The sequence below is a fragment of the Phaenicophaeus curvirostris genome, chromosome 1 (genome assembly GCF_032191515.1).
Source record: "Phaenicophaeus curvirostris isolate KB17595 chromosome 1, BPBGC_Pcur_1.0, whole genome shotgun sequence".
Classification (NCBI taxonomy): domain Eukaryota; kingdom Metazoa; phylum Chordata; class Aves; order Cuculiformes; family Cuculidae; genus Phaenicophaeus; species Phaenicophaeus curvirostris.
This window is the reverse complement of record NC_091392.1, coordinates 80,673,294-80,698,721: the sequence shown is the minus strand read 5'-3', so window position 1 is coordinate 80,698,721 and position 25,428 is coordinate 80,673,294. Positions and strand designations below refer to the sequence as shown.

The 25,428-nt window shown below is 45.8% G+C and overlaps 2 protein-coding genes across 3 annotated transcripts in view; one reads left to right on the top strand and one right to left on the bottom strand.

Moving 5' to 3' along the window:
- LRP6 (LDL receptor related protein 6) overlaps positions 1–25,428 on the bottom strand; it is a 704,489-nt gene that overhangs the window by 340,156 nt on the left and 338,905 nt on the right. The gene's annotated exons all lie outside the window — the stretch shown is intronic.
- The window catches only part of ETV6 (ETS variant transcription factor 6), a 142,607-nt gene continuing 130,637 nt past the window's right edge, over positions 13,459–25,428 (top strand). For both annotated transcript variants that reach the window (XM_069863366.1, XM_069863358.1), the window contains exon 1: positions 13,459–13,623. In XM_069863366.1, the coding sequence (XP_069719467.1) occupies positions 13,591–13,623 (33 nt within the window). In that variant the 5' untranslated portion in view covers positions 13,459–13,590. The remainder of the gene's footprint in view (positions 13,624–25,428) is intronic.

Sequence of the window (25,428 nt, the reverse complement as noted above, 5' to 3'; positions counted from 1 at the left end):
ATTTCTGACACTGAACCAGCTTCTTTACAGGGTCACAGAGACACAAGCCTGTGTGCTTCCATTTTGCTCCCACCTGTATGCTGCTGTTGCAAACGTAATAGCATCTTCAAAGATACTTTGGAGAGCAGATGAGAAGTTTGTGTCAAGTCCCAATGAACACTACACAGATGAAGCCTTCCCTGTGGTGTTACCCACAACAGTTGGAGGAAAGGTCGTACCAACCTGTCACCTATAAGGAGAGGATGTAACAAGGAAACCTAAATAACAACAGCTACTTTCACTTCAAATGGTACATTGCCAGAATAATCCTCCATCACTCCTGAAAAGCTATAAAGCTGGTACGGTTTTGCAGGGAAGTACCTTGTCATGAGAAAAAGTGAGAAAAAGTTCTCATATTCCAAATACCATGGTGCCTGGTCACAAATTCTTTTTCACTCTTCCAGTTCTTCCCACCCTGTAACTTCTTGCTGCTCTTTGGGAAATGAGCTAGTGGTCTCAGTGAAGCTTCTGACGGGCAGAAGGTGCCCCCCATTGACAAATATCTCTGCAGCAGTCTCAACATTTGTAGTGTCAGTACAGATTGGCATGGATGGACTTCTGTGCAACCTGGCATTTTTATATCCTCATCCTCATTCAATTAAAACCACTAATGAATTCATTGCAGCATCACCCATGCACAAGAGCTAAGATGTACAATCTCTGTTTTACAGCTGTGCAGCTGAGGTGCTGAAAGATAGTATCTTGCACAGGGTACCATGGGAAACACCATGCCAAGACTTCAAAATCAAAACGACCCAGGAAAATCTCATCCCTCAAGAAACATCCTCAAAGCAGGAAACAGCCACCATTCTAGCATGGATGGTGGCTCCTTACAAGGAGTCAGGAGGAGATGAACCCACTGGCCATATGTGCTGGACCAGTGGAAGACCAACACATTTTGAAGTTTTCACCTTTGCATCTTTCACCCAGATGAAATATCTTTACAGAAACGAGCAGACAAAACAGGTGTTGTGTAGAGATGCATCAGAAAGTGTAAATCGCTGTCTCTCTTTACTAGGTGTACTGAAAAGCAGGATTTATCTCACGGAGAAGATGTATGGGGCGGATATTTGAGTTCAGGGTACACCTGCAGATGGAGGGATGTGATGTTGACGATGGCCAGAGGGTGGTAGCACTGCACAGCTGAAGTGCCATGTCTTTCTGCACCAGGAGGAGGGAGCAGAGGGATGATAGAGCCCCTGATGCTCCTGAGCAGTTGAGGAAGAAGAGATGATGAAGTTGGAATAAATGGTAGAAACTTTAATCCCCAAAAAAGTGTTGCTAAAAGTAGGCTTTATCTTTTACACTCCTCTTTCCTGATTCCTTCAGCAGGTGTGTTAGACTGGTTTTCTCCTCTTACTTTGTACTGGAGGATGCTTCTCTGCTTTCTTCAAACTAGGTAAAAATAGCTGTGGCTACATTTCTTGTGAGGAAAAGGAGGAAGAAGTAGTGAGTAAAGGTGGGTTTTGAAATGAAGAGGAACTTTTCCAAAAGCATCTCTCTTTCTTAGACCCTAAACCCCCTATTCTGCCTCCGATAGTACAATTCACAAGCACTGGTGGCTACTTGCTGGGGTCCTACTTTTTCACTTGGTACTCCTTCTGGTGTGGCAGACATACAAATTCTATCCTGTGGCACATAATGACCAAAACCAAATGACCCCAGCAGCGCGGTGGTCACATGCATCTTCCAGACAAGGTTTTCGGAGTACTTTGGGAACCTAAGTATACTTGGTGTTGTGAAAGCCTTCTGGAGTATATAGGTGTGTCTCGATTTTGTAGTTGTAGGTACAAATTGTTACCTTACCTTGTTTGCTTAAAGGGGGAAAACTGAGAAATAACTTGCCTAAGCGCACAGATCACACCAATGCTAGCCTATTGCACACGTGTGCATATACTGGCGTGTCTGCCTGTTAGTATTCCTTAGCTTGTAGTTTAAAGCACAGAGGATCCAAAGCTTATAGCCTCCACCTGTCATTTTACTTGGCATTATGTATTCCAGAGCTATAAAAATTAGATTTGGGCTGCTGACATCAGTCATCTCTTCTCTTTTTCTCTTCTATGCCAATGAGAACTGTGCATCCCTGTCTGTCCTACTCCTGCTCAAGTCACATTTATTGTAATGGTTTTGACTGGAAAAATGTGTTGACCTTGCTGCGTGACCATAAATAGGCAAGTAGCTTTGCTGCTCTAAGCCTCAGTTCTCCTGCAGATGAAACAAAGGTAAAGATGCTTACCCTACTCTGCCAAGGGCTCCAAGACCTCCAGCTGCTACGCAAGTGACGATAGTGTGATTATAATTGCCCAGGCACTGTAAGGACCCACACTCAGTGGTATGTCTTTGTGTGCCTTCTAATGCAACAGCTTTGAAGGGCCACCAGGCATAGTCTCCCTGAGGGTTTTTCTCCTTCCCCATCTCCTTCTCAGTGCTCTTTCCTTTCTTACTGCCTCCTCTCCTCTTGCCTAGGCCTCTCAATAAAATGTACCTTCTCCACTGACCAATTTTCCTCCCCTGGTTTGTCAGCTGCCTTCCCTTCGTAGCCACTCGTAAGGATTGTTACTTCACCACCATCCCCTTTCCCACTCTCCTCCTCTGAAATTCTCCCTCAGCTCTGACACTTTCTCTAAAAACAGCCGCAGGCTATTTCTAACCTTCCTTCTCTCATCAAAGCGCTTGAGAAATCAGCTGGCTTTCATCTCTCAGCAGGGAGGCTGCCACGCCACGGCCGCCACCGCTGCGGTTCACGGACTGGGCTGGGAACTGGGAGCTCCCGGTTGGTGGTGGAGGCACCGCCACTGACTCACCGCTTGGCCCTTGGCGAGCCGCTCAGCCTCTCTCCTCTCCTAGCTTTAAAATAAGAGTGCTAATTATGCACTTACCTCACATGGGTGTTGTAAAAATTTAATTACTGCTTGTAAGATGCTATCTAAGAGTGAAATGTGTCTTTATCTCTCATGGTGGTAGCTGTGACCACTGCAATCTGTACTTGGTTCAAGCCCTGGCACATCAAACTGCCTTCCCCGTGCACCTGAAGCCATCCCTCCTTCTTATCACAAAAGTCCCTGTGTCCACTGACACAGAGGAATCTCCCTGGCCGTGGGCCATTCCCCCTGGATAACAGGCAGGGAGGCTGAATTGCCCTCTGGTCAAGATCACCTATTCAGATGCTCCTCCAATCACTTTCTCTCACTCCCTCCCCGTGAAATTGCTGGTGAAGCCTTTCCTGAACCAAAATCCTGGTCCTGCTCTCCTCCTGACTGCATTTGCCATCCTCACCCATTGCCTCACTCTTCTCTTTCCCTCCTCTATGGCTGACAGGACTTGTCCAAGCTGCCCTCCCTCCTCCTCCTTCCTGGCTGCCCTTAGCCTGTCTCAACTGGTACGACCCAAAACTCAGCTTCCACTTTCTTCAGACAGTGCACGCAAAGACAGATCTGCCTAGTCAGATGCTGTTCACGTGCCAGGGTAGGAAGGGGTGGTGGACCATGTGCTGGGAGGGCAGCAGCAGCGCTGTCAAGCGATGAACTCAGAACTTGTTGAGGACAACAGAAGGCAGCAAGCGATGCCTCCAGAGCCCAAGACCTCCATCCTTTCGTGCATGCATGTGGGGGCTCCACAATCTGGTCCCCTGGCAGCACCCACACCCAACATTAAGTAGGAGCAGAAGCATCCTCAGGTAATGGCCCTGCTTGTTGATACAAAACCCGATGGGACTGATGTTGCCAAGAACAGTGCTCAAACTGAAATCAAGAGGAATGGGCTGCCTGCTGCCCTCCCTCCCCAGTAGCCACTAGAAACCTGTCCAGAGTTGAGCCTGATAAGGTCAGGCCTTTGCACCCAGGTCCACCCACCCCTGTGCCACTTCTCAGTCATCTCCCAAGCTAACAGTGGGGTCAGCTTGAATTTCTGGTCTTAACTACACCGCTTCTTATAAGCACCAAAAAAAATCAGTAGCGATTTGGGCTGATTATCACTTCTTTCCTGTAAGAAAGGATTAGTTTGGTTTGATGGAGATTGCAGAAGATGCAGTGTCTGAAGAAGCTGCAGTTAACCCTTCTGGATGTAGACCTGCTTTTGGAAATGGAAGACAGCAACAGGAATAAAGGCCACTTCAGGTAAGGGCATTCTGAATGATCTGTAACTCAACAGGAATAGAAAAGTTGTCTATTTTTTTTATTTCTTGGCCAAAATCTTTGCTTTTGGGGTATATTTATCAGCTTCTGAGCTGAAGTTATAAAAGGGTGTGAGGATGGAGTAAGACCTACGATTGGAAACTGTTTGCTGCTCTGCTATGGAGAGGCTACTGCCTATCCATAATGCATGCACTCTAAAGTATATCCATAAATGTCAGACATGATTTAATAGGCTATAAAATCCTACATCATGATGCCACTGGAACTATTGAAAATAAAAGCCAATAAATCACAATTCTGTGCAACAAGCTGTACTCATGCTGCTTTTTTTTTCTTTTACTGGGGTTTCATTCTGCTGTTTGCTGAGCACACACTACTCTCACTCAGCCTTGAGTTAAATTTCCTTTTCCGTTTCCAAGCTTGAGTTTCCACATCAGCCCACTGGCTTTGCAGCTGTCTGGTCAAGCCTTTTTAAGCCCCTGCCCCAGAGGGTGCAGGATTGGGCAGAAAGGTGCTGATCTTCCACAGACTTGGAGCAGCAGTACCCAATTTTTTTTTTTTTTTTGCCCAGCAATACCAGGCAATTGTCATAAGCAGATTGACTGCTCTTGCTCATATAATGTTATTCCTCACATTAGATTATGAGCATTAAATCTACTAGACAATGTTTATCTGGCAGGAAAACAATTTGTGTCACTCTTTTACTGCCAGCAAGATATAGACTTACAATGACATGGATGACAGAGTGTGCACCACAACTTGGAATGGGCATGACAGCTGTAATCCTGTCACCCTGTGAAGAAAATGATGCTGAAAAAGGAAGAGGGGGTGGCAAGCCTGCGAAAATATTACTAATGAAGAGGATTAGGTTTTAAGAAAAGTTTTCTTCGCCTCTGCAGCTGAGGTGAGTGAACTGGAGAAGGAAAAAGCACCCATAGTACGTGCAAAATGTAAGTAAATTTGGACTTACTTGACACAGAATTTGAACTCTGTCCCTTCAGCTGCTATTTTTTTGGTTTTTTTTTTGTTTAGAATACTTTGCAGTAGCAGTAGCCTGATGGGGTTTTTGACCTTTACTTGAGTTTCATCATATATGTTATAACTCCTTAATGTTCCTGGTCTGAATCATGTAATTATATATGAAATAGGAAGGCAGATAGGAAGGCAAGAAGGGAGGGAGAAAAATAAATAAAAAAAAAAGAAAGAAGTTTTCTAACATACAAAAAAATTTTGAAAACTTATACTTTACTTGACAAAAACAAGAGGCAAGATAAGAAAATGCAGACTTGTGCAATTTACAGAATTTTCAAAAATAATTTTTCCCCTCAAAATTTTGTTATTTTGGGGTGAGAGGCAACTAACTCATTATTTTCAGTCAATATTAACATATGCTTCACCGTTCTGGACAAGGCAAGAACAAAACATGAAGCTTATATATGAAATGGGTAGCTCGGGATCCAGTGTTTTGCAGAATTGTCTTCCAGAATTCCTATTTCCAGTAACCTTTTTTGCCTTCCTTCATTGACTCGCGGCTTTGTGCACCTTGCAAAGCCCTGCCTTCTCAAGAAAGGAGTCCATGGCAATCTCTTTCTAGTACTGAGAACCTTGGTCCTCAATCTGGCTGGGCATATGCTTGACTGGACTAGCCCCTGCCCAAATTCAGGTGATGCTGGGAAGTTCTACAGAACTGTACACATATCTACAGAAATTTAAATACCGTTTAAACAACCACCCCTGCTAAAGTAGGTAGAGCAGGGACGTTTCTCCTGGTGCAGGTCAGCCTCTTGCCCCGGCTCTTCTGCAGCTTCCTGCTACTGATCTTCCCCCAGCAGACTTCCATCCATTCCTCTCAGCTCTCCTGGGCTCAGTAGCTGGTCTCCCTCCTCTGAAGAGCCTCCACTACAGCCTGCATAGCCTTGCCTGTCTCCAGCCACAGGCAGAGGTCCCCTGCTTTCAGTCTTTAGCCCTTGCATTTCTGGTGGCCCTTCCACACATTGTCAGGACAAGATTTTGTAGGGTTGGGGCAAGAAGCAGCACCTCGACAAGCTTCCCATTTCTTTGGTATTGAGCAAAAGGGCTAGTAGCATGAGTTGAGGGGATCTGCGGCTTTGAGGGACCACAAGCTTCCAGTTCAAGTTGTCGCTGCCTATCTCCAGCTGCTTACACCACAGTGAGGGGAACTGAGCTGTCTTTATACGCAGGCATACACACGCAAAGACAAGATATTCCGTGTGCCTCTTCACAGAGCTACGGGCACCTGCTGGCACATCTGAAGGAGGGTCTGCTGTCATCTGTGCAACAGTGTGGGATGGGGCACTTTTACAAGGCGATAACCCTAGAAAATGTGCTTTGTGATGCCATACTCTAATCAAAAGATCAGAAGAGGTAAACAGGGACTTGGTTATAACAACCTCACCGTGCCATGGTGTTGCTCCACAGTGGTATGAGAGGGGCCCATGGTCCTGTGCAGTTTAGTCCAACTTGATTGTCAGGTTTAACTATTGCCAGGCTGGCGTCACTGGAGTTAGTGCTCTCAAGAGCTCCGTCAGGGCCACTCACTGCCTCATTTTTACATGCTGCAACATGAAAATATGTACCAGAAGTAGCACTGTCAACACGTGCCTAAGTAGTGACTTGCACCATGAAGTCTGCTTTTCAAATGTGACTATAAACTTGTCTCTCAGAAGATGCTGCACTGCTTTAAACAATAAAAAGCAGTTAAAGCAGTACAGTCCGCAATCCCCCTTCCCCTTTCTCCTAACAGAACAGTCATTCTTACAGTGGTAGAAAAATGTTTCTCTTATTTACAAAAGCAATGCACTAGATGATTCAAAACATTCCATTATATGACAATGTGTGAGGATGACATAGCTTCAAGAATCAAGTGTGTTCATGGTGGGGTTTTTTTTAGATATATTTGCTGCTGGATTATTAGGTGTCATATCAGGATTTTTGCATTTCCATTTTGACTGTTGTGGGTTTCTGAAATAGGAAAGCTATGCCAGTGCCTATGTAAATCGTAGAAGCACCTTTATATCAAAATGACTGCAGCTTTAGGGAATACACTAGTATTGCTATATTTATTTTTAAAAAAAAAACACCGAACAATCCTTTTATTAAAATCATTATACTGCTGCAAGTCTTGTTCACAGAGACAGCCTTTAACATACAGAAGACCATTGAATCTCAAGAAAATTAGGCTCTTTGGTAAACAAACAAGAATGCAAACAATATGGATACAGCATTTCTCACTCCAACACCTCAGACTGAATTTCTTATATGTTCCTAAAAACGCTAAGGACTTGGGATGTCTACCACAAGAAACATTAACTTGGTTGGATCTTGGAAAAAGGACTTGCCTAAGAATACGAAATGAAAGTTAATCTTGCTGCTAATGATGAGAAGCAGTATGACTGATACATTCTGGGGCCGTAAAATTTAGGAAGGGAAAAAGAATGGTAGTGCTATATGTGCAGTGAGGATCACTACCACAGCACCTCTGTGCACCAGCTCTCATAGATTTCCTGGTGTGTCCTCAGGACCAAAAATTCTGTTGCCTGCTAACATCAACGTATCCTTGCATGTTCTCAGAATTTGCCACTGTTTCCTACTGTCTTTTATTCCTTAAGAGCTTGATCCCGTCCCTCAATCTGGAAGAGCCATCTCTGTTGAGACTGCGTAATGTCAGCAGACCCATCAAGTCATTATTTGTATCTGGTCAAACATTAAAAGACGAAAATAAATCTAGTAATACAAATGAAGCAAAGAAGCGAGCGCTAAATACGTGAGTCAGTTAAGTTGTGCTGGTAAAGATAAAGGGAAGGAAAAGATAACAGCAGAGAAACAGCAGAATGAGTTAATGACAACCGGGCACTGGGAACTAATGAGTGCCTTTGCACATATAAAAAGGCAAGAAAAATATACTACCATGAACAAGGCCGACTTAGTAAAAGTAGGGTGAAGCCAATGATTATTGCAAATGTTTGAGGTAGTGCTCTACACTGCCAAAACAAGAAAACCAGTACACAAATGAAGAAATTAAAACCTTGGCTTTCAGCTGCATGGAGGTTCACAAGTCCTTTAGGAAGCTGGTTCCAGCATCATTTGGGGACATTTGACAACACTAGTCTAGGTGTTGAGAAAGTGCCGGTCGGAAGACATAATGAGTCTCATGGCTTCCAGGTGAGGCCCAGGTGAGAATCAGTGGAAGCTGGTATGCTGATGCACTGCTTTGGACAGAAAATGAATGGTTCAAACGAATGGTTGGTTTGCCTCTTTTTCCTTAGGGCTTCTCTGTTTTCAGGGACAAACTCCAGACCAGAAAATACAGACTCCAAAACCAGATTTTTGGCCGCTATGAAGAGAAAGAGCACACAGGTTCCATGGGTTTTCTCATCCTGCTCCTGTCTCCCAGCACACCACCCATCTCCCTTTCCCAAGTGAGCCCTAAGAGATGCAGCCGCTTGGCTTTACTTCACAGGTCCGAGTATGGTTACCTTTTGTCATAATTAGCATTGCCACGATCTATCTGAGCAAGAAGTTAGGGAATTTCTGGCTAGAGCACTGAAAAAAGGTGTCTCTGTTGGACTGTAAATCCTGCTTTCAACTAAGTTCCTGCCTGGAGATAAGCTAAGCGGTAGCTTTTAGATGGGAGAGAAGGAAACTAACTGGGAGCCTGTTCAAGGTTTAATACGAGCTAATGCACTTCCTTTCCACTTTGTGCAATCTCCACGCAGAGCAGAGCTAAAGGGGAGCTGACAGCTGGAGAAGCTTTTTCCCCATATTTCCAGAGCAACTGCCCCTCAACCATAGACCATCCTGCTCAGCAGATTTGGTAGCATTTTCCAACTCCTGCAAGAGCAGCTAGGACCATACATGTCCTGAGGTCTCAAGAGATGTAATTAATCAGAGGAACTGTGGGAAACCAGGTCAGAGAAACAAGGGCAGAATAAATCAGAGAAGGTAACATAGTATAAAAAAGTATGGCCCTCCCTGTTCAAAGGATTCAATGATGTTCTCCGGCCACTGTGGCTAGCATCTGGCTAGCATAATTGAGGCATATCTGCTTCTGGAGGCACGAACAAACAAAAGGGTGGTGTGGTGTAGCATGTGTTTCATCCAGTCACATTTCCTTCCCCAGCTTTCTTACAAAAGCATCAATGAGAATAGAGTTTGGCACAGTGTATGGAAAGGTGCTGCACTCACACCTGTGACCTTCTCTACACATTCACCATTTCTCCCCCTACCTTTTCTAGCTACCATCTTTTGCACTCACATTTAGTGGAGCAGCCAAAAGAAGAACAGAGGAGATGGAAGAGAACAGCTCTAAACTAGGTTGTGATCCCAGATAGATACTTGCAACCGCTCATACCCGTCCATCCAAGACAGATCAAGTCCTGTATTTGCAAGGGCCATTAATCAAACTGGGAGGAACTGTAGACATCAGTGACCCTAGAAAGAACAGGTGTCAAAATTCCAGGCTAAAAAATGAGACTTGGGACACACAGCTTCACCACAATCTCTGTGGAGAAAAACAAATTTCAGTTGCACCGCAAGAAGGGACACTGATGAGTAACAGAACCAGATTGGACTCAGAAGGATGGCACATGGCAACTTTTGTACAAGCTTCTGAGGCAACTTGGAGACAAGCTAAACCATGATGGGCTTTTGGCTGTGCCCACAAGGGAGCAGGCAGATACTTGTCCCTAAATGCAGCCATCCATGGACTGACAAGATGATGACCAATGGGATGGGAATCAGAGAGGACCAGTGACAACACTAAAGTGGCTGCAGGGACTGAATAATGGAAGGAGATGAAAATAATGAATGGCAATGGCAAAGAAGTGATACTTGAGTGCAAGGCAAAAAAAGAGTCAGAGAAGAGAAAAACTGTTAGAGGAGTTGTAACCAGGTGTATTTGGGTGAAACTGGACAAATGAAAATATAGGCCAAATATGTCCTGACCACGGGACTTAGTAGACCATGAAATAGTCTCCAAAAAAAAAAGTGGCGGAAGCCCAATTACCTAAGGCATTTAAACTGAAAGTGCATAGAGCAATCAAACATGTGCTGTAAATCCTCTGTCAGCAGGAGGGTGCAGTAGATGACTTCCCATGTCTTTTCCATCTCTAATATCTGCATTTAACACAAGGAATCACAAAAAAAAACCCCACTCAACTTGCCGTAAGACACAGAATAATGACAACACCTGGGGAAAGCCCATGGTAATCATGCAGGTAGAAAGGGAAATGTTACGGTCATAAAGCAGAAAGAATCATGGGGGAGAGAGCGGCATTGTAAAAGCCATAGAGATGCAACAACCCTGCTCCAGGAGTTCAACCACACTGAGGGGAAATGGGTAAATACAAATCCTTTATTACTGAGTTGGTCCTATCTTTAAGGATTACTAGTTGCTAGGCTGAAAGGGAAAAGTATCTTCGCTGCATCTTCCAAATTAATTTTTAGAGGCTGGCCAAAATGAAGTTGTCCGACTGGACATTAGCCAGCAGTGTGCCCAGGTGGCCAAGAAGGCCAATGGCATCTTGGCTTGGATCAGAAACAGCGTGGTCAGCAGGTCCAGGGAGGTTATTCTCCCTTTGTACTCGGCACTGGTGAGACCGCTCCTCGAATACTGTGTTCAATTCTGGGCCCCTCACCACAAGAAGGATGTTGAGGCTCTGGAGAGAGTCCAGAGAAGAGTGACAAAGCTGGTGAAGGGGCTGGAGAACAGGCCTTATGAGGAGCAGCTGAGAGACCTGGGGTTGTTTAGCCTGGAGAAGGCTGAGGGGAGACCTCATTGCTCTCTACAAGTACCTGAAAGGACGTTGTGGAGAGGAGGGTGCTGGCCTCTGCTTCCAAGTGACAGGGGACAGGACAAGAGGGAATGGCCTCAAACTCAGCCAGAGGAGGTTTAGGCTGAATATTAGGAAAAATTTTTCACAGAAAGGGTCATTGGGCACTAGCAGAGGCTGCCCAGGGATGTGGTTGATTCACCTTCCCTGGAGGTGTTTACGGGACGGGTGGACGAGGCGCTGAGGGGCATGGTTTAGTGTTTGATAGGAATGGTTGGACTCGATGATCCAGTGGGTCTTTTCCAACCTGGTGATTCTATGATTCTATGTAAGAGGCTGTGGGGAGTTAGCCTGGGTTTTCAAAACGGCCTGTGGTGGCCCAGCAAGGGGTGCCTACTCGGAGATGCCAGTGGTCTCCTCTTGCAACCATGCATGTGAAGCAGTGCTGCATTCGATGCAAGCATGCCACAGTTAAGCAGATACCATGAAATGAGAGCTAAGGCTTGTGCTAAAACACCATGGAAGGATTCTCTCCCGTTTGCCATTTTCGGTAGCACTGAATCACCTAAAGGAGCCTATGCACTCCCAAGGCACATCTTCCTTAGAACAGACTCCAGAGGTGCTTCTCGCCTTGCAGTGACACAGGTTCACACAGGACAGGGCTCTGAGGCATTTTCGGGATGTACAATAGAATCACAGAATGGTTTGGGTTGGGAAGGACCTTGAAGATGATCCAGTTCCAACCTCCCTGCCATGGGTAGGGACACCTCCCACTGGACCAGGTTGCTCCAAGCTCTATCTAACCTGGCCTTGAACACTCCAGGGATGGGGCAGCCACAGCTTCCCTGGGCAACCTGTGCCAGGGCCTCAGCACTCTCATCGTGAAGAAACTCCTCCTTATGTCTAGTAAAAATCTGCCCCTCTCCAGTTCACAGCCATGACCCGTCCTCCTACCAGTACGAGCCTCTGCGAACAGTCCCTAAAAATACATCCTAAAAAAACCCAGCCAGGACGCGAAAAATCATCCTTAAAATCACAAAGACGCATTTAGACACAAAGAGACGGCAGAATCCCTTTTCTCCTCTCTCTTTTCACCTCCCCCCCGAGGGCTGGGGCTGCAGAGCTGCGCGAGGGCGAGAGGACAGGAGGGCGATCCCAGCGCCGCGGGGGACACGACGCTCCCCGATCCCGACCCTCCCGCCGGCGGGACCGGAGCCTGGGAGCGGGCAGACCCCCCTCCCCGCGGCCTCGTGCTCGGGGCTCTTAAAGGGGCAGCCCCGGCGGCCGAACAAAGGCTGTTGTGCCGCCCCCTCCCCCCCCCCGCCCTTTCTGGCCTTGAACACCTCCAGGGATGGGGCACCCACCGCTCCCCTGGGCAACCCAGCGCCTGCACCGCGGAAAATGGCTACTCGAAATCCTCCCCCTTCCAATTCAAAGCGGTTGCCTCTCGCCCTATCACCCCGTGCCCTTGTGAAAAGCCCCTCCCCGTCTTCCCTGGAGCCCCTTCAGCTACTGAAGAATAAAAGACAATCGAAAACTAAAGACGGTGAAAACTAAACACTCTGAAAACTAAACACGCTGAAAACTAAGGAGGAATTTCTTCACTATGAGGGGTGGTGAGGCACTGTCTCAGGTTGCCCAGGGAAGCTGTGTCTGCCCCATCCCTGGAGGTGTTCAAGGCCAGGTTGGATGGGGCCTTGGGCAGCCTGATCCTGTGGGAGGTGTCCCTGCCCAGGGCAGGGGGGTTGGAACTGGGTGGGCTTTAAGGACCCTGCCAACTAAAACCACTCTACCATTGCACGATTCTAAAAGGACGATGAAAAATAAAGACCGTGAAGAAGTAAAGACGGTGAAAAAGCAGAGACGGAGAAAAATAAAGACGGAGAAAATAAGACGATGAAAAAGACGATGAGAGGCGAAGGGGCCGGGCGCGGCTGCCCCAGCGGCGCGGAGGCCGCGGGCTGCCCGGCCGCCCCCCGGTGCCGGTGGCTGCGGGCGCGGCGCCTTTAAGGGGCGGCGCGGGGTGCCGGGAACACACGTCAGTTTCGGCCCCGAAACTCCGGATCAATGAGCGGCGCGGGGCGGGGCGCAGCGCCCGGCCCGGCCCGGACCCCGCCGCCTTTCGGTTTCTCTCTTCCAGGAAGGAAAACACCGCCGGGGGAAGCGGGAACGAGCGCTGGCGGCGGCGGCCGCATCAGCAGCAGCATCAGCAGCAGCATCAGCAGCAGCGGCAGCAGCCCCCGCCCCTCTCTCTCCCTCCCTCCTTCCCGTTTCCCGCGCGCGCGCCGCGGGGCTCGCGCCGGCGCGGGGCTCACGCGCGGAACCGCGGGAACGCGCGCGCGCGCGCGCGCGGGGCGGCGGGGGCAGCGATCGCGCGCCCCTAGAGGAGCGGCGGAGCCTCCCCCCCCCCCCCCCCGGCATTCCGTTCTCTTCCCCTCCCCTCCCCTCCCCTTCCCTCCCCTCCCCTTCCAGTCCATCCCGGGCAGCTCCGCGCCCGCCCGGCGATAGTGGCGGCAACTTCCCCTTGAGAGGGGTTGGGCCGCGCCGGGAGAGGAGCGGAAAGTGCGGAAAGACCGAGAACTTCCCGTCCTCGGGGCGGGGGGACTTCGCCGCTTCCCTCCTGAGAGATGTCTGAGGCTCCCGCTCAGTGTGTCATCAAGGTAAAGACCCGTCCGTCTGTCCGTCCCCTGCCGCGCGGGACGGCGCTGCCTTTCGCCCGCGGGTTTTGGGGTGAAAAGAACTCTCTATTCCTTCCCTTCTCCTTCTTCTTCTCCTCTCCCCCCCAGCCCCTGAGGTGTGTGTGTCCCCCAGCGTTTGTGGGGCGGCTGGGGGATCCCACCCTCCCGTGTTTGTAGGGCGGGCATGTTGGGGTATCTCCAGCTTTTGCGGTGAGGAGGATGTTGGGGTCCCCCCAGTGTTTGTGGGGAGGGGGATGTTGAGGTCCCCCCAGCTTTCGCAAGGAGGGGGATGTTGGGGTCCAGCCCCGTTTTTGCAGGGAGGGGGTTGTTGGGGTCCCTCCTGTTTTTGTGAGAAAGGGGATGCTGAGGTCCCCCCAGCTTTTGCAGGGAAGGGGATGTTGGGGACCCCCCGTGTGTGCGGGGTGTGCAGCCCTGAGCAAGAGGGGATGCGGGTGCCCGGGGGTGGCAGCCCCACACCGCTGCCCCGGGGCAGCTGGGGTTTCACAGTGACTGCATGCCCGCTGCTTTAGCCGGAGCCCCTGAACCCCAGCTCCTGCGCCAGCAACTTCGCAGAAAGTTTCCTTCCAACAGGGAGATGCAGTCGCTGGTGTTTGCACCCGCCATGGGCTTTGAGGTTGCACTTAATTTTTATTTTTTTTTAATAACATCTATATTATTATTATTTATTTTTAGCCGCTGCGTTCGCTGGCCTCGCTTGTCTGGCTGCAGGTAGGGGAGCCAGGGCTGTGCAGCCCAGCTGCCCTCTGACAGGCCCCGGGAACGCTTTTCCCTGTGGCTTGGCCTGTCGAAGAAGGGTTGTGCGGTGAAGTTTCTCATTTTAAGTGGAGGCGGCGTAAAACTGAGACAATGGAAACAAAACCAAGTTTCCTTTCTTGTCCAGACCCTTCCTATCTACAAGCTTGCTAGAAATAGTGCTTTCCTCTCGCCTTCCCTCGCCCCTTGGTTTTCTTTCAATCATGCGTTCTCTTCAGCAGCCGCTTTGCCTTCCTGCCAGCCAGGAATCTCCCTGCTGCTCACAACTAATTCTGTCTGAGTAAGAGTGCGTAAGAGTTGTCTCTCCCTGCCTGGAAGGAAAAGGTGACTTCCAGACTTTCTCTAAGGGGAAGAGCCTGGAATAAACATTTATTTATTCAGCGTAAAATCGTGATGCTTTTTTGACCGCTTAGTCCTATACGTGTGAGTATATGATTATGGTGGGAGTCTTGGCTTGCATATGCTGTGACCATGATTTGAAAATTTTTGGGTGTACTTTCTCTTGCTGAATTAAATGCTTTCAGGCCAGTGTCCTGTGAGCTCTCGTAGCTTAGAGTCTAGTTTGACTTTTCATAACACAGACGGACAAATTAGATAACGGGAGTATTGTATGTGCATCACAGTATGGCAAAATGCTAGTGCAGGCAAAATGTGTACAATTAACTTAGCAGATCTCTATATTTATAAACTGAAACGTAGCTACTGTTGTTTGTTTGGGGGTTTTTTTTTGTTTGTTTTTTTTTTTCTACTAAACTCTGTAGAATAGTAGACTATGCTCTGGACAGAAGAACACAAATAGATGTCACAAAAATAGTGTCATATTGTGTTTGATTGTTTTCAATGTGTGTCATTTTGAAAATACAAGGTTTACTTATGCTCTTACTCCAGTCTGCAACAAAACTGCTGTTGATAACACGAACAGTAAAACTGTTTCTTCCCTAACCTCACTAAGGTATCTTATAGAACCATATTGTAAGGGATCAGCTGCGTAACGGGAGAGATACAAACAGACTTCTGTTTGAGTCTTGGAATGATTAAATGCCAATTATGCATTACATTTAGAGAGATACTGGGAAACTGATTTTTTTTTTTAAGTGACTTTCTAAACGTTGTGGTCTGAAGTTATTTGTGCGATTTGTTTTTCATGCCGACCTTTGCATTTATCTTATAGAAACTACTGCTGTTCACTTCTCTGTTGGTGATTGTTTTAATAGTTTCAAATATAGAAAACGCATATTTTCAGACAGAAATGTGAATTTCAAGTGATAGTGTTTCTTCACCAGTTAAACCATTCTGGATAATTTTTGCTTTTTTGAACTGCCGTTGTGTTTTGGATGCTTGTTGCAACCAGGCAGAGTTAAAGGTGGTTGCAATCAGCAGCTTGATTTAGGAGGAGTTGTTTAGGTAGTAGTGTGATTAAACGAGTACAATCGATTATTTCTTCAGCTTGCCAGTCCGGCTCATGGTATGGAGAGTTAGGTCAAGGCAGAGGAGCAAACTCCGCACCCAGTTCCCAACTTTGCTGCTAATCTGCTGGAGTGTTCTGAAAAGTAGCCAGGAACTGTGCTGCAAGGGTTTTGCAGACCCTTAAAGTGGAAGTGGTGGTGCTCGTGAATTTATATTGCATCTGCTTTTTTTTTTTCCCCCGCAACAGGGGACAAGGGTGTGTGCTGTAAAAGCCACAGTAACTGGGGTGATGAACCATGGAAAGCTTCTGTGGACGGAGTTGAAGGCTGGTGCTTTGTTTATGCCCGAGCTGTTTGATGCATGGTCTCCCTATCTTGCCTTGTTAGAGGAGCACACTAGTAAGATTTAGGAAAACTTTGAGGTGAAGTTTTGGTATATATTTAACCACTGGTAATCAATACAAACTTGCAGTGGTATCTTGGTTCATGTCAAATACTTATCAGTATGTATTTCTGATTGTACGTTGATATGCATTTGCGCAATTTTTCTCCTCTCTTTTTCCGAGAGAGGAGAAATGTAATGCCTAGTATCCAGATCTTGCCAACACTTGGGTGTGTGCTTGCGTGGCTGATGGCAAGCAGACCCACTGAGGCAAGGTAATAAAGCGTGTGCCTAAAGAGCTTAAAGCTGTTGGGAGAAGTCATCACTTAGGTTCAGAAAATAAGGTCTTGGGGGTCAGAGATGAGCATGAAGGTTGGACCCCCAGTGTTCACCACAATTTTAGAGCATCGGTGTACTCTCTATATGAACTGATAGGCTTTGGACTTGTGGCATATTGCAGCCTGAGAAGGTCTGAGGGCTCAAGTCAAAGACGTGGCTTGGGAAGGGACATCTGGTGTGTTTGTATTCAAACCCCTTTTTCATCTCAGCTGTTGGGTTGTCTGTTTTGTTAGTAAACCCGTTCCTCTGAATCTTATCCGTAGTAGTTAGCTGATTATATTATTGTAGATATTGCCATGATGCTGGCACTCCTGACGGTATTGGCAAGTGATCTTTACGGCCTCACCTCTCCTCCCCCAGATGGGAGAACTGAGACATGGAGAGAGTGTAAACATCTTGGCAGAGGCTTAAATGAGAGCAGAATTACAAAGTGGGACAGGTCTAGAGGTTTGGACACAGATGATGATTTTTGTGATTATGATCTATGTGGTGATCAGTTCTGTTTAAAAACTCACCTGGACAACTCTGCTTGTGAGGACCTCCCTATTTTTTTCCTGAAATGACAATACTTTGTGAATATTGCTGTAGTATCACACGGAGCCTCAAAATTCAGCAGGCAAAGGGAAGGGTCCTACTTCAATTTTTCTGCTGTTGTTTTTATAAATCTGTCGCTTCCAGTTGCTTAGTCTGATTTACCATGCTACCATACAAACGATTGTGTTGGCACAAGTGTGGAGTTGTAGGGGGACCTAAAACCAGGAACATGAGGAAGATCAGCTGCTTCAGATATCAAAGAGCAGGGTTTCTCTGAGCCCAGGCTCCCTCGCACATGGCTGGCTGATGCTTGAGCCAAGAGTGCTTTCAGTGGGCAGCACTGCAGGCACTGAGCCTTCCTGTGAGTCAGGTTCACAACTGACTCCAGCGGAGACTTTATGCAGCTGTGTGCTGGTGGATGTGAGCGCTTTCTCTTGCAGTGAGCTGTACATGGTGGCCCTTGTGATTGTATGGGCACTGCGGGGGTCAGCACAACACCCTCTAGCTCTACAACTTGTCTCGCTGGTCCTCATTTTAGGTTTAAGGATGTACTCTCTAATTACTTAAAAAAAGAAAGGGGGGAAAGAAGGACTGATTGTGTAAGCCAAAGGGGAAGAATCCACATATTGTTCAAGTTTTCAATCTTAACTGGCTTCACTAGGTTTACTTAATTTTCCAGCAGTGCTTTATGTGTCCTAATACTTCATTGATGCTGTTTTTTAAAAGAGCCGCTCTCCCACTTGAAGGCATCCCATGCAGCCGGAACCCTGTTACACTTAAAAAAGGCTGAGTATTTGCTAGTGCAGAGTACGTTCCTGAATGTTTATTATTGAACTTGTGTACTAGGAGAAGGATCCTTCTGTTAGTGTCAGTGACAAAACTCTCATTAAGTTCAGTGGGTGTAGGATTGAATGGGAGAAGACCAGCGTTTAGCAGTACATACTATTTAACACCTGATTAATCACTTAACTCCTTGGCACCAGCTAAATTTAATCCCTCTGAAGCAAAATTTTACTAACACTGCCCCAATTAAACACTGGTCATTACTATTCAGTCTGTCATTACAGGTGAAGTCAGTTTCCTGGGAGGCAACCCTATTAAAACAGCAGCCCCAATCTGAAATGCCCCAATTAAACAGAGGATCCTTTAATGATAATTTGCATGCATATTGTACCTTGCATCTCAAAGTGTCTTTTGGAGGGAGGTGGCTAAGCCAGCGCTCTGCAGATAGAAATGACGATAAGCAGGAGATGTAGTCTTGTACGGTTGCACAGAAGTGGTGTTTCTGCCTTTTAGAAAAGTTATCTGCGTCCTTGAGTGCTTGCCTTCTGAATTCTTTTGACAAAAGCTTTCCTAATAACCTGCTTACTGCAAGAAAATACAGCTAAGGCAATCTGTGTTTTTGGCTAATAGTGTGGTTCTGACCTACAGTCAAAAAATTGGCTAATTTGGGTTTTGGAGTACTTGTGGTTCTGTGCCTTTAGATGGGCATCCCCAGAGCAATGGCAGTTCAAAAGCAAATGCTTCTGAAAGCGTTCACTTTGGCCTTTGCTTTCCTTATCTGTGAAACAGGCATAAAATAATAATGAACTTAACCTATGCAGGGCAGTAGTGAGGCTTAGTATTTGTAATGCAGCGTGGAAACAAATTGTGTTTATTATAGAAAACGGTGACGGAGTGATCTGATTTGTTCCTGGCTTTTTAGCTCACACCTTGTTTGGAGACTGGGGCTTGCTCGTTGTTTAGCTGTTGGCTTTTTTGGTGGGGGCCACCCACCTCTGCTGAGCAGTCAGAGAGAACAAGATGTTACAGCTTCACTGTATCCCAATGGCTGGATCATCCATGTGTGGGCAGGGTGGTGTTTCTGTGCCTACAGCCTGCGTTGAATGTGACTTTGGGAGAGCTGGGCATGTGGTGCAGGTGTGACAGTTCTGCCCCAGTCCTGCTTCTGGCTCGGCAGCCACATGGTGCTACCACAGCGATCCCCATCACCTTCCCCTGACCGCTGTCCTTCCTAGGGCTCCCTGAAGCTGGATGCAAAGCAGGCTGTGTACTTGATTGCCCCAGGTATTTCTTTTTCGTGAGGGCAGAAAGGCATCCCTCTCTGTAAGATCAGATACACCTGCCTCACCTGCCCAGGGAGGTCCCGCTAGCAAAGGCAGCGGCTGATGGCCAGCAGCTAGTGTTGTCACAACAATTAATTTTTAGGCCAATGTGCCTCTTGTGGGGAAAGAGGCTCCCCAGGACAGCTCATGGGCTCCTCCAGGCAGCCCTGAAGAAGCCAAAGTGAGCCTAGGTATGTGCTTAGGTCCAGCCTTGGCAAAGACACTAGACAGGCCCTGAAAACTTCTGTGCCTTTAACAGCTGAGTTGAGGCAACTGATTCCTATTATTGTGGGTTATTTTTTCAGATCTATAACCCAAGCCAAATTTAGACTGTATTGGTTCTGGTGTTGCTGAGTTGTCTTTAGGCCCTGTTTTGTTGGAGCACGACGGACAGCTACTCTCTTTGCCTACTTCTTTAGTGACACATGGAACTCAAGGGTAGATTATACTGATTTATTTTATTTATTTATTTATTTTCTAAAAAAATGCTGCTGCTGGCAGGAAAATACATGAATAAAACTCTGGCTGGAGTTGAACTTGTTTATGGAACGTTCGGAGCAGCGCTAAATAAAGGATTTTGAAAGGAATTAATCTTTTCACTGATAGATGGTATTGCTTTTCTCTAATGCTACTGAGCTCCCAGGTGAACTGGGTTTAGCAATTAAGGAAAGCTACAAATGATTCTTCATTTAAATGATTTTTCTAAAGGTTATTTCTTGTTAAGCCCCATGCAGTTTCTCTTCTTCAGTGTTCTGGTACAGTTTGCAAATTCTGTCATGGTTAAGGGAGTCTGGAGAGAAAATGGTTATGAAAGAGAGATTCTCGCTGTGGTATTTATGTTAGTGTCCTATGGAATGTTTGTACACGGAAATAAATAGCATTGTAAATCATTTTAAGGATGTTAATGATGCCAAGAGTAGTGTTGGGTGTGACTGCAAGAGTTAAGTGTTAGTACAACTCCACAGGAATATTTTGAATGTGACAACCGGGCTTTACATGTTAAACTATTAACAGCTGGCTAATATTAAATCCAGAGGTTTGGTTTTTTTTATTTTTTAAATAAAATTATATGTGGTTATAAATAGGAACTATGAGTGATTTCTTGGTGCATCTTTTTGTTGTTGTTTGTTTACTTGCTTGGAGTTTTTGTTTGGGTTTCTTTGGTTTGCTTTAGTTGTAGGTTTGGTAAGGGGTTCTTCTATTCCATTTTTTTCCTAGCTAGCTCAGGTAGAGTCTGATCAAGCTTGGAAATAACTTGTTTTGAAAAGTTTTGAGATTTTAATCTAGAGGAAGCCAACTGGCATCCATTGATGGAATGCAGCAGAGAGTGTGATTCTGTAGGTGGTTTGTGTTTCAACAGAGTGTGGCTCAAGTGATTTTTCTATTATGTCTTCAGTGGGATTCTCCAAAACATCTATTAACAGAAACTAGGAATGTTTTTTAAGTGGTATGGGATTCTGTGAAAATTCAGGATCTTGGAGTTCTACCAGGTAAACGAAGTGTTTAATAAAAGTGCCAGAGATAGTAGTACTAGAATTCAGAGATGATTAGTAGGGCCACAACAAGGCATTCAACATCTGCGAAGTGCATTTTCCTTTTATTTTTCTCCTTTTTTTCCTAAAAAGGACTTAATGTGAAAGAGGTTTCCATCATTGATGGAGCCCTGTGAATGAACATCTGATATGCTTGGAGGTCAAATGGAGCAAACCCAGTGTTACATTAATATTGGGACGCTCCCTCCCTTTTTCAAGGAACTTGCAGAATCACAAAATCGCCGGGTTGGAAAAGACCCACAGGGTCATCAAGTCCAACCAATTCCTGTCAACCACTAAACCATGCCCCCTCAGCACCTCATCCACCTGAGTCAACCACCTTCTTTTTTCTGGTGGGTTAGTACTGGAGGTGGTTGTTTCACCAGGTTCCCTTTTGAAAGGCAAGTTTGCATCTTAGGAAGATGCCCTGTGCTTTTAAACATGGGCAAAGCCAAGCCTTCTCAGACCTGCTGGGGGGTTGAGGTTAGAGGTGGTAGGGTATGAGGAACCAGAGTTTCATGGGTGAGGGTGTTGATTCCAGTCATCACTGGAGGCTACTGGAAAAAATCTTTTTGGGCAGATGGGTCCTCACTACCACATCTGTGAGCAGCTGCTTGGATATTTCCAGTGGGCACCAGTGCGCAAGACTAGCTACAACCTGAAGCCTGCAGAGCAGTAGGGGTAGCACTGGTGGGCTGTTGTCAGCTATGCCACTGTCTTTCTGCCATGGTGGCTCTGGTCCCAGCAGCCTCACCCCAGCTGCGGAGAATCGGCTCCCTCCGGTTTAAAGCACCATCATGCTGTGTCGGGCAGTGTAGGCACATAGAGGTGCCAGGTGCCCGACTGGAGCTATGCTGAGACTATGTGGATTGACAGACCTGCAGTCTCCTTAGGGGTGAGGAATTGAAGGTCTGAACTGTTTTCATGCAGGGATGATGATGCACTCATTCTTACTAAGTTCCATAGTGCCAGGAAGGGCACGAGGTTGCAGGAACAGGAGTGCCGATGGGTGTAAAAGATATTTCTCAGTTGGCAGTCTGAGTGGTTGTGTCACTGTCAAATGGCTTGAGCAAATGGGTTCTCTGGAGGAGGGCATGGGGAAGACTATGGGAGTGGCTTCAGGGGAAGAAGGTTATGGGCTGTAAAGTATTTCATGGCATGTGGCCTGAGATATGTATCGCACGTTGCGCAGTAAACACTGGGCTCGAGCACACTGGAGATAGTCTTAGCAAGCTACCTCACACCAGCTGAATCATTGGAGCCATCCATGACTGACCGTGTGCTGGCTTTTATTACCGCCCAACTGGGACAAATTACAGCTTCTTTTAAGCTTCAAAATAAGAAGAGAGGGAATTAATAGTGTATGTGCAGCCAATTAGCACAGCCAACTGAACCATTTTGATAGGCAGTGGCTGAGTTCTGCAGGCTTAGGTAAATGGGCAGAAAGGGCAGTATTTTCTTTCTTCTGGTAGTTTTGAATGAGAGATTCTCATGATTCTTCTGCTTAACAGGAACAGAAGTCATATTTTAGGAAATTATTTGGGTGGTAAGTAATAGAGAAAACTGAGCTCAGTTTTCAATTTGGGGTCAAATAGGCAAATAAAACTATGGGAAGGGAGCAGGGATTAAAATAGAAATTATCTATATGTTGCAGTTTGAATCCATGCTGTGTATTGGTTCTGATTACAATGTATTTTCCGGACTAGTAGCAAGGTTTGTAGAAGTGCTGAGAAAGATACAGAAATGAACAGTGAAGTTGTCTGGGGAAACTTCAATGGAAAGAGAAGCTACATTGCTGAGGACCCTTTGACTTGGAAAGGAGACTGCAGAGGGAGGTATAACAGAAATCTATAAAGTTGCACCGTAGTGTAGGGAGCAATTATTTCTGATGGTACAAAACTAAAGCAGGCAATGAAATTATCAGCCAGCAAGATTAGAACAAGTACTTCTTCCATCTGTGTTGAATTATGGAACTCTGCTGCAGGATGCTTTGGAGGCTAAAAGTACAAATGGATTTTGAGAAGAATATGGGGAAGATATTAAGCCTATCAGCCTTTGGAAGGGGGAACCCTGTAATTACGCAGGGGAAAAATTGCTTTTTCTGTCTGTTAAACCTTTCCTGAAACAAAGACTACTTGGCTTTTGGGGACAACATCCCGTGCAAGATAGACTTGCTCTGATGATGTATAGCCATTCAGATGCTTCAGTGTAAAATTCTGCATCCTGAAAGGCTGGTTGCAAGTGTTCATTAGTCTCCTCTGTATTGTTTCCCAAGTCTCAGTCCCAGCACTCTTGATTTCAAGAACACGAGTTAATTTTAAGTGTGATGAGAGCTAAGGAAGAATTTGTGTCTGTGACTCAGAGATTTGTCAAGTCTGGATTGCTAGGACTAGCAAGAGATTGGCTTTGTTGCTTTAATTACTCGGATTCAAATGAAAGAAGGGAAAGCCTTTAGGGAATACACGGAAGAGGAATTAAAGATCAGCATTTGAAGAAACGGAAGTTTTCTGGTTATGGGAAGAGATGTTGTTTGCTGCTAGGAGCCAAATGTGGGTTGAACTATGCTTTTCCAAAGGTCTCCCAATTCCCATTATCACCCACATGAAATGTGTTCCTGAAGCATTAACTCGCTTTCACATATGTGACAAATGGTGTCCCAACTGGAGCTTGCAGCCACAAGGCATGAGTTGCTGCTTTCACTGCCTGGCCAAATGTTGCAAGCAGTCTCTGAACTGTCTGAGTTGCTAAGAAATGCGTTCATTTATACAGACCTTGCATCACACTTTGATTATGACTTCTTTTTTCTTAAACAAAACAGCAAACAAGAATGGAAATACAAAATCAATTCCAATATTGTTTTGCCTGTGTACTTTTATGATATTTTTCTTAGAGAGAGAGATTCAGTGTTGGATAGCCATTAAAACATGTTGATGTGCAGCTAAATATGGCCTTTAACTTAAATTTAGTTCTCCTCTCTGCTAATCTATACAATGTCTTCAAATATCTGTTTAAGTAATTGGATAGCCTAATAGAGATTTAGTTAAGCTTTATTTTGGAAAATAACAAATTACTTTATTTGGGTGATTGATTTTTTTTCTTCAAAAAGATTTTACGTGCTGTTTATGAGGGAGCCTGCACTTGGCTCTTCAGTGAAACATAATTACAAGTACAGTTTTCCCCATCAAAACCCTGAGCATTAAAAGTAGTTCTTAAAAAAAGTTTTGATAATTGTTCCTGATGTATCTAGTATGTTTTGAGGTAATATTCCTTAATAAATAACAAGCTTTTTTATTAAGCAAATTATTATTATTTTTTAATTGCACTGTTTGTGTCTTGTCATGCTGATCTAGTAAATTTTGCTCTATCACCCCTTATTTTTATTTGTTAGCCTGAGGAAGAAAACAAGCTTCGTGTTTCTGCAACTCCAAAGCATTTTTCATCTTCTGGTAAACTAGTCATTGTAATGAACTAATTGACTAAACTGAAAGAGGGAAATATTTTCTCTGTGTCTTTTGCCAAAAACTGGCTTGGCTCTTTGACGGGCTCAGGCTCTAGGTAAATAATAGTGGAGCTCACTTGTTCAAAGGTAGGACTTCCTTTTATGCTTTGGCACAAAGTTTTGTACTTGAGATTTATCTTTAAAATTATTTTCTGCTGTTATAGTTACAAGTGTATTTCAATACACTTCAGTTTCACATTTTTTAGTTTTTTTTTAAATGAAGAAAACCCCTCAACATTAAAATTTTAAAGGAAGTAGCTTAGAAAATTATATGTGTTTAGATGTAATGACTTGAATGCAGTGCTGGTCAGAACCTCTTTCTGTCCTCTGCGTGGTATCCTCTGTACGGAGTTTTCATTTAATGCTTTAGTGTTGCAACTCATCTTTAGCCATGGAGGGCTGAAGCAGTGGAAGATCAGCTGATGTGAAAGGTATTTCTCCAGTTTAGTGTGAAAATTTGTCTTTGCAAACACAAGGGGAAGCCATCATAGATGCAGAACAAATCTCCAAGTGAAACCAAACCCTTTACGGTATTGGTGCTTTTTGGAAAGAAAAGGCTCTGAAAAAAACCCTGTTTTTAACACTCCTCATGTAGTAGAGGTGTCTGTATGCCTTCTAAGATACTCAAAAGTCTCCACTAGCTCAGTATTTTAATGTGTTGGTTGTCACAGGCAGTTCCCTGTGAGGTAGGGAACTAGGATTGCCCTGATTCACGGATGAGGAATAGAGTGGCTTCATGTGGTCTCTTGCTACCTACAGCTGCTGCAAAATAGTGTTGTGCTCTCCCAGTGTGATCTCCTTGGACTCTTTGCCTGCTGCCTACCTAGGACTCCCCCTCACTGTTTGCTTGGCGATGGTATTGTGCTTAGGCTGGCCTGTCCCATCGCTCATGCTTGCCCTTCCTTCATTGGTCATTGGGCACTGGAACAGGCTGCCCAGGGAGGTGGTTGAGTCACCTTCCCTGGAGGTGTTTTAAGGCACGGGTGGACGAGGTGCTGAGGGGCATGGTTTAGTGATTGATAGGAATGGTTGGACTCGACGATCCAGTGGGTCTCTTCCAACCTGGTGATTCTATGATTATATGAACTGGGCTTGTGTAGTCTGGAGAAGAGGAGGCTGAGAGGAGACCTTATCGCTCTCTACAACTACCTGAAAGGAGGTTGTAGTGATGGTGGTGTCCATTTCTCCTCTCAGGTAACAAGTGATAGGATGAGAG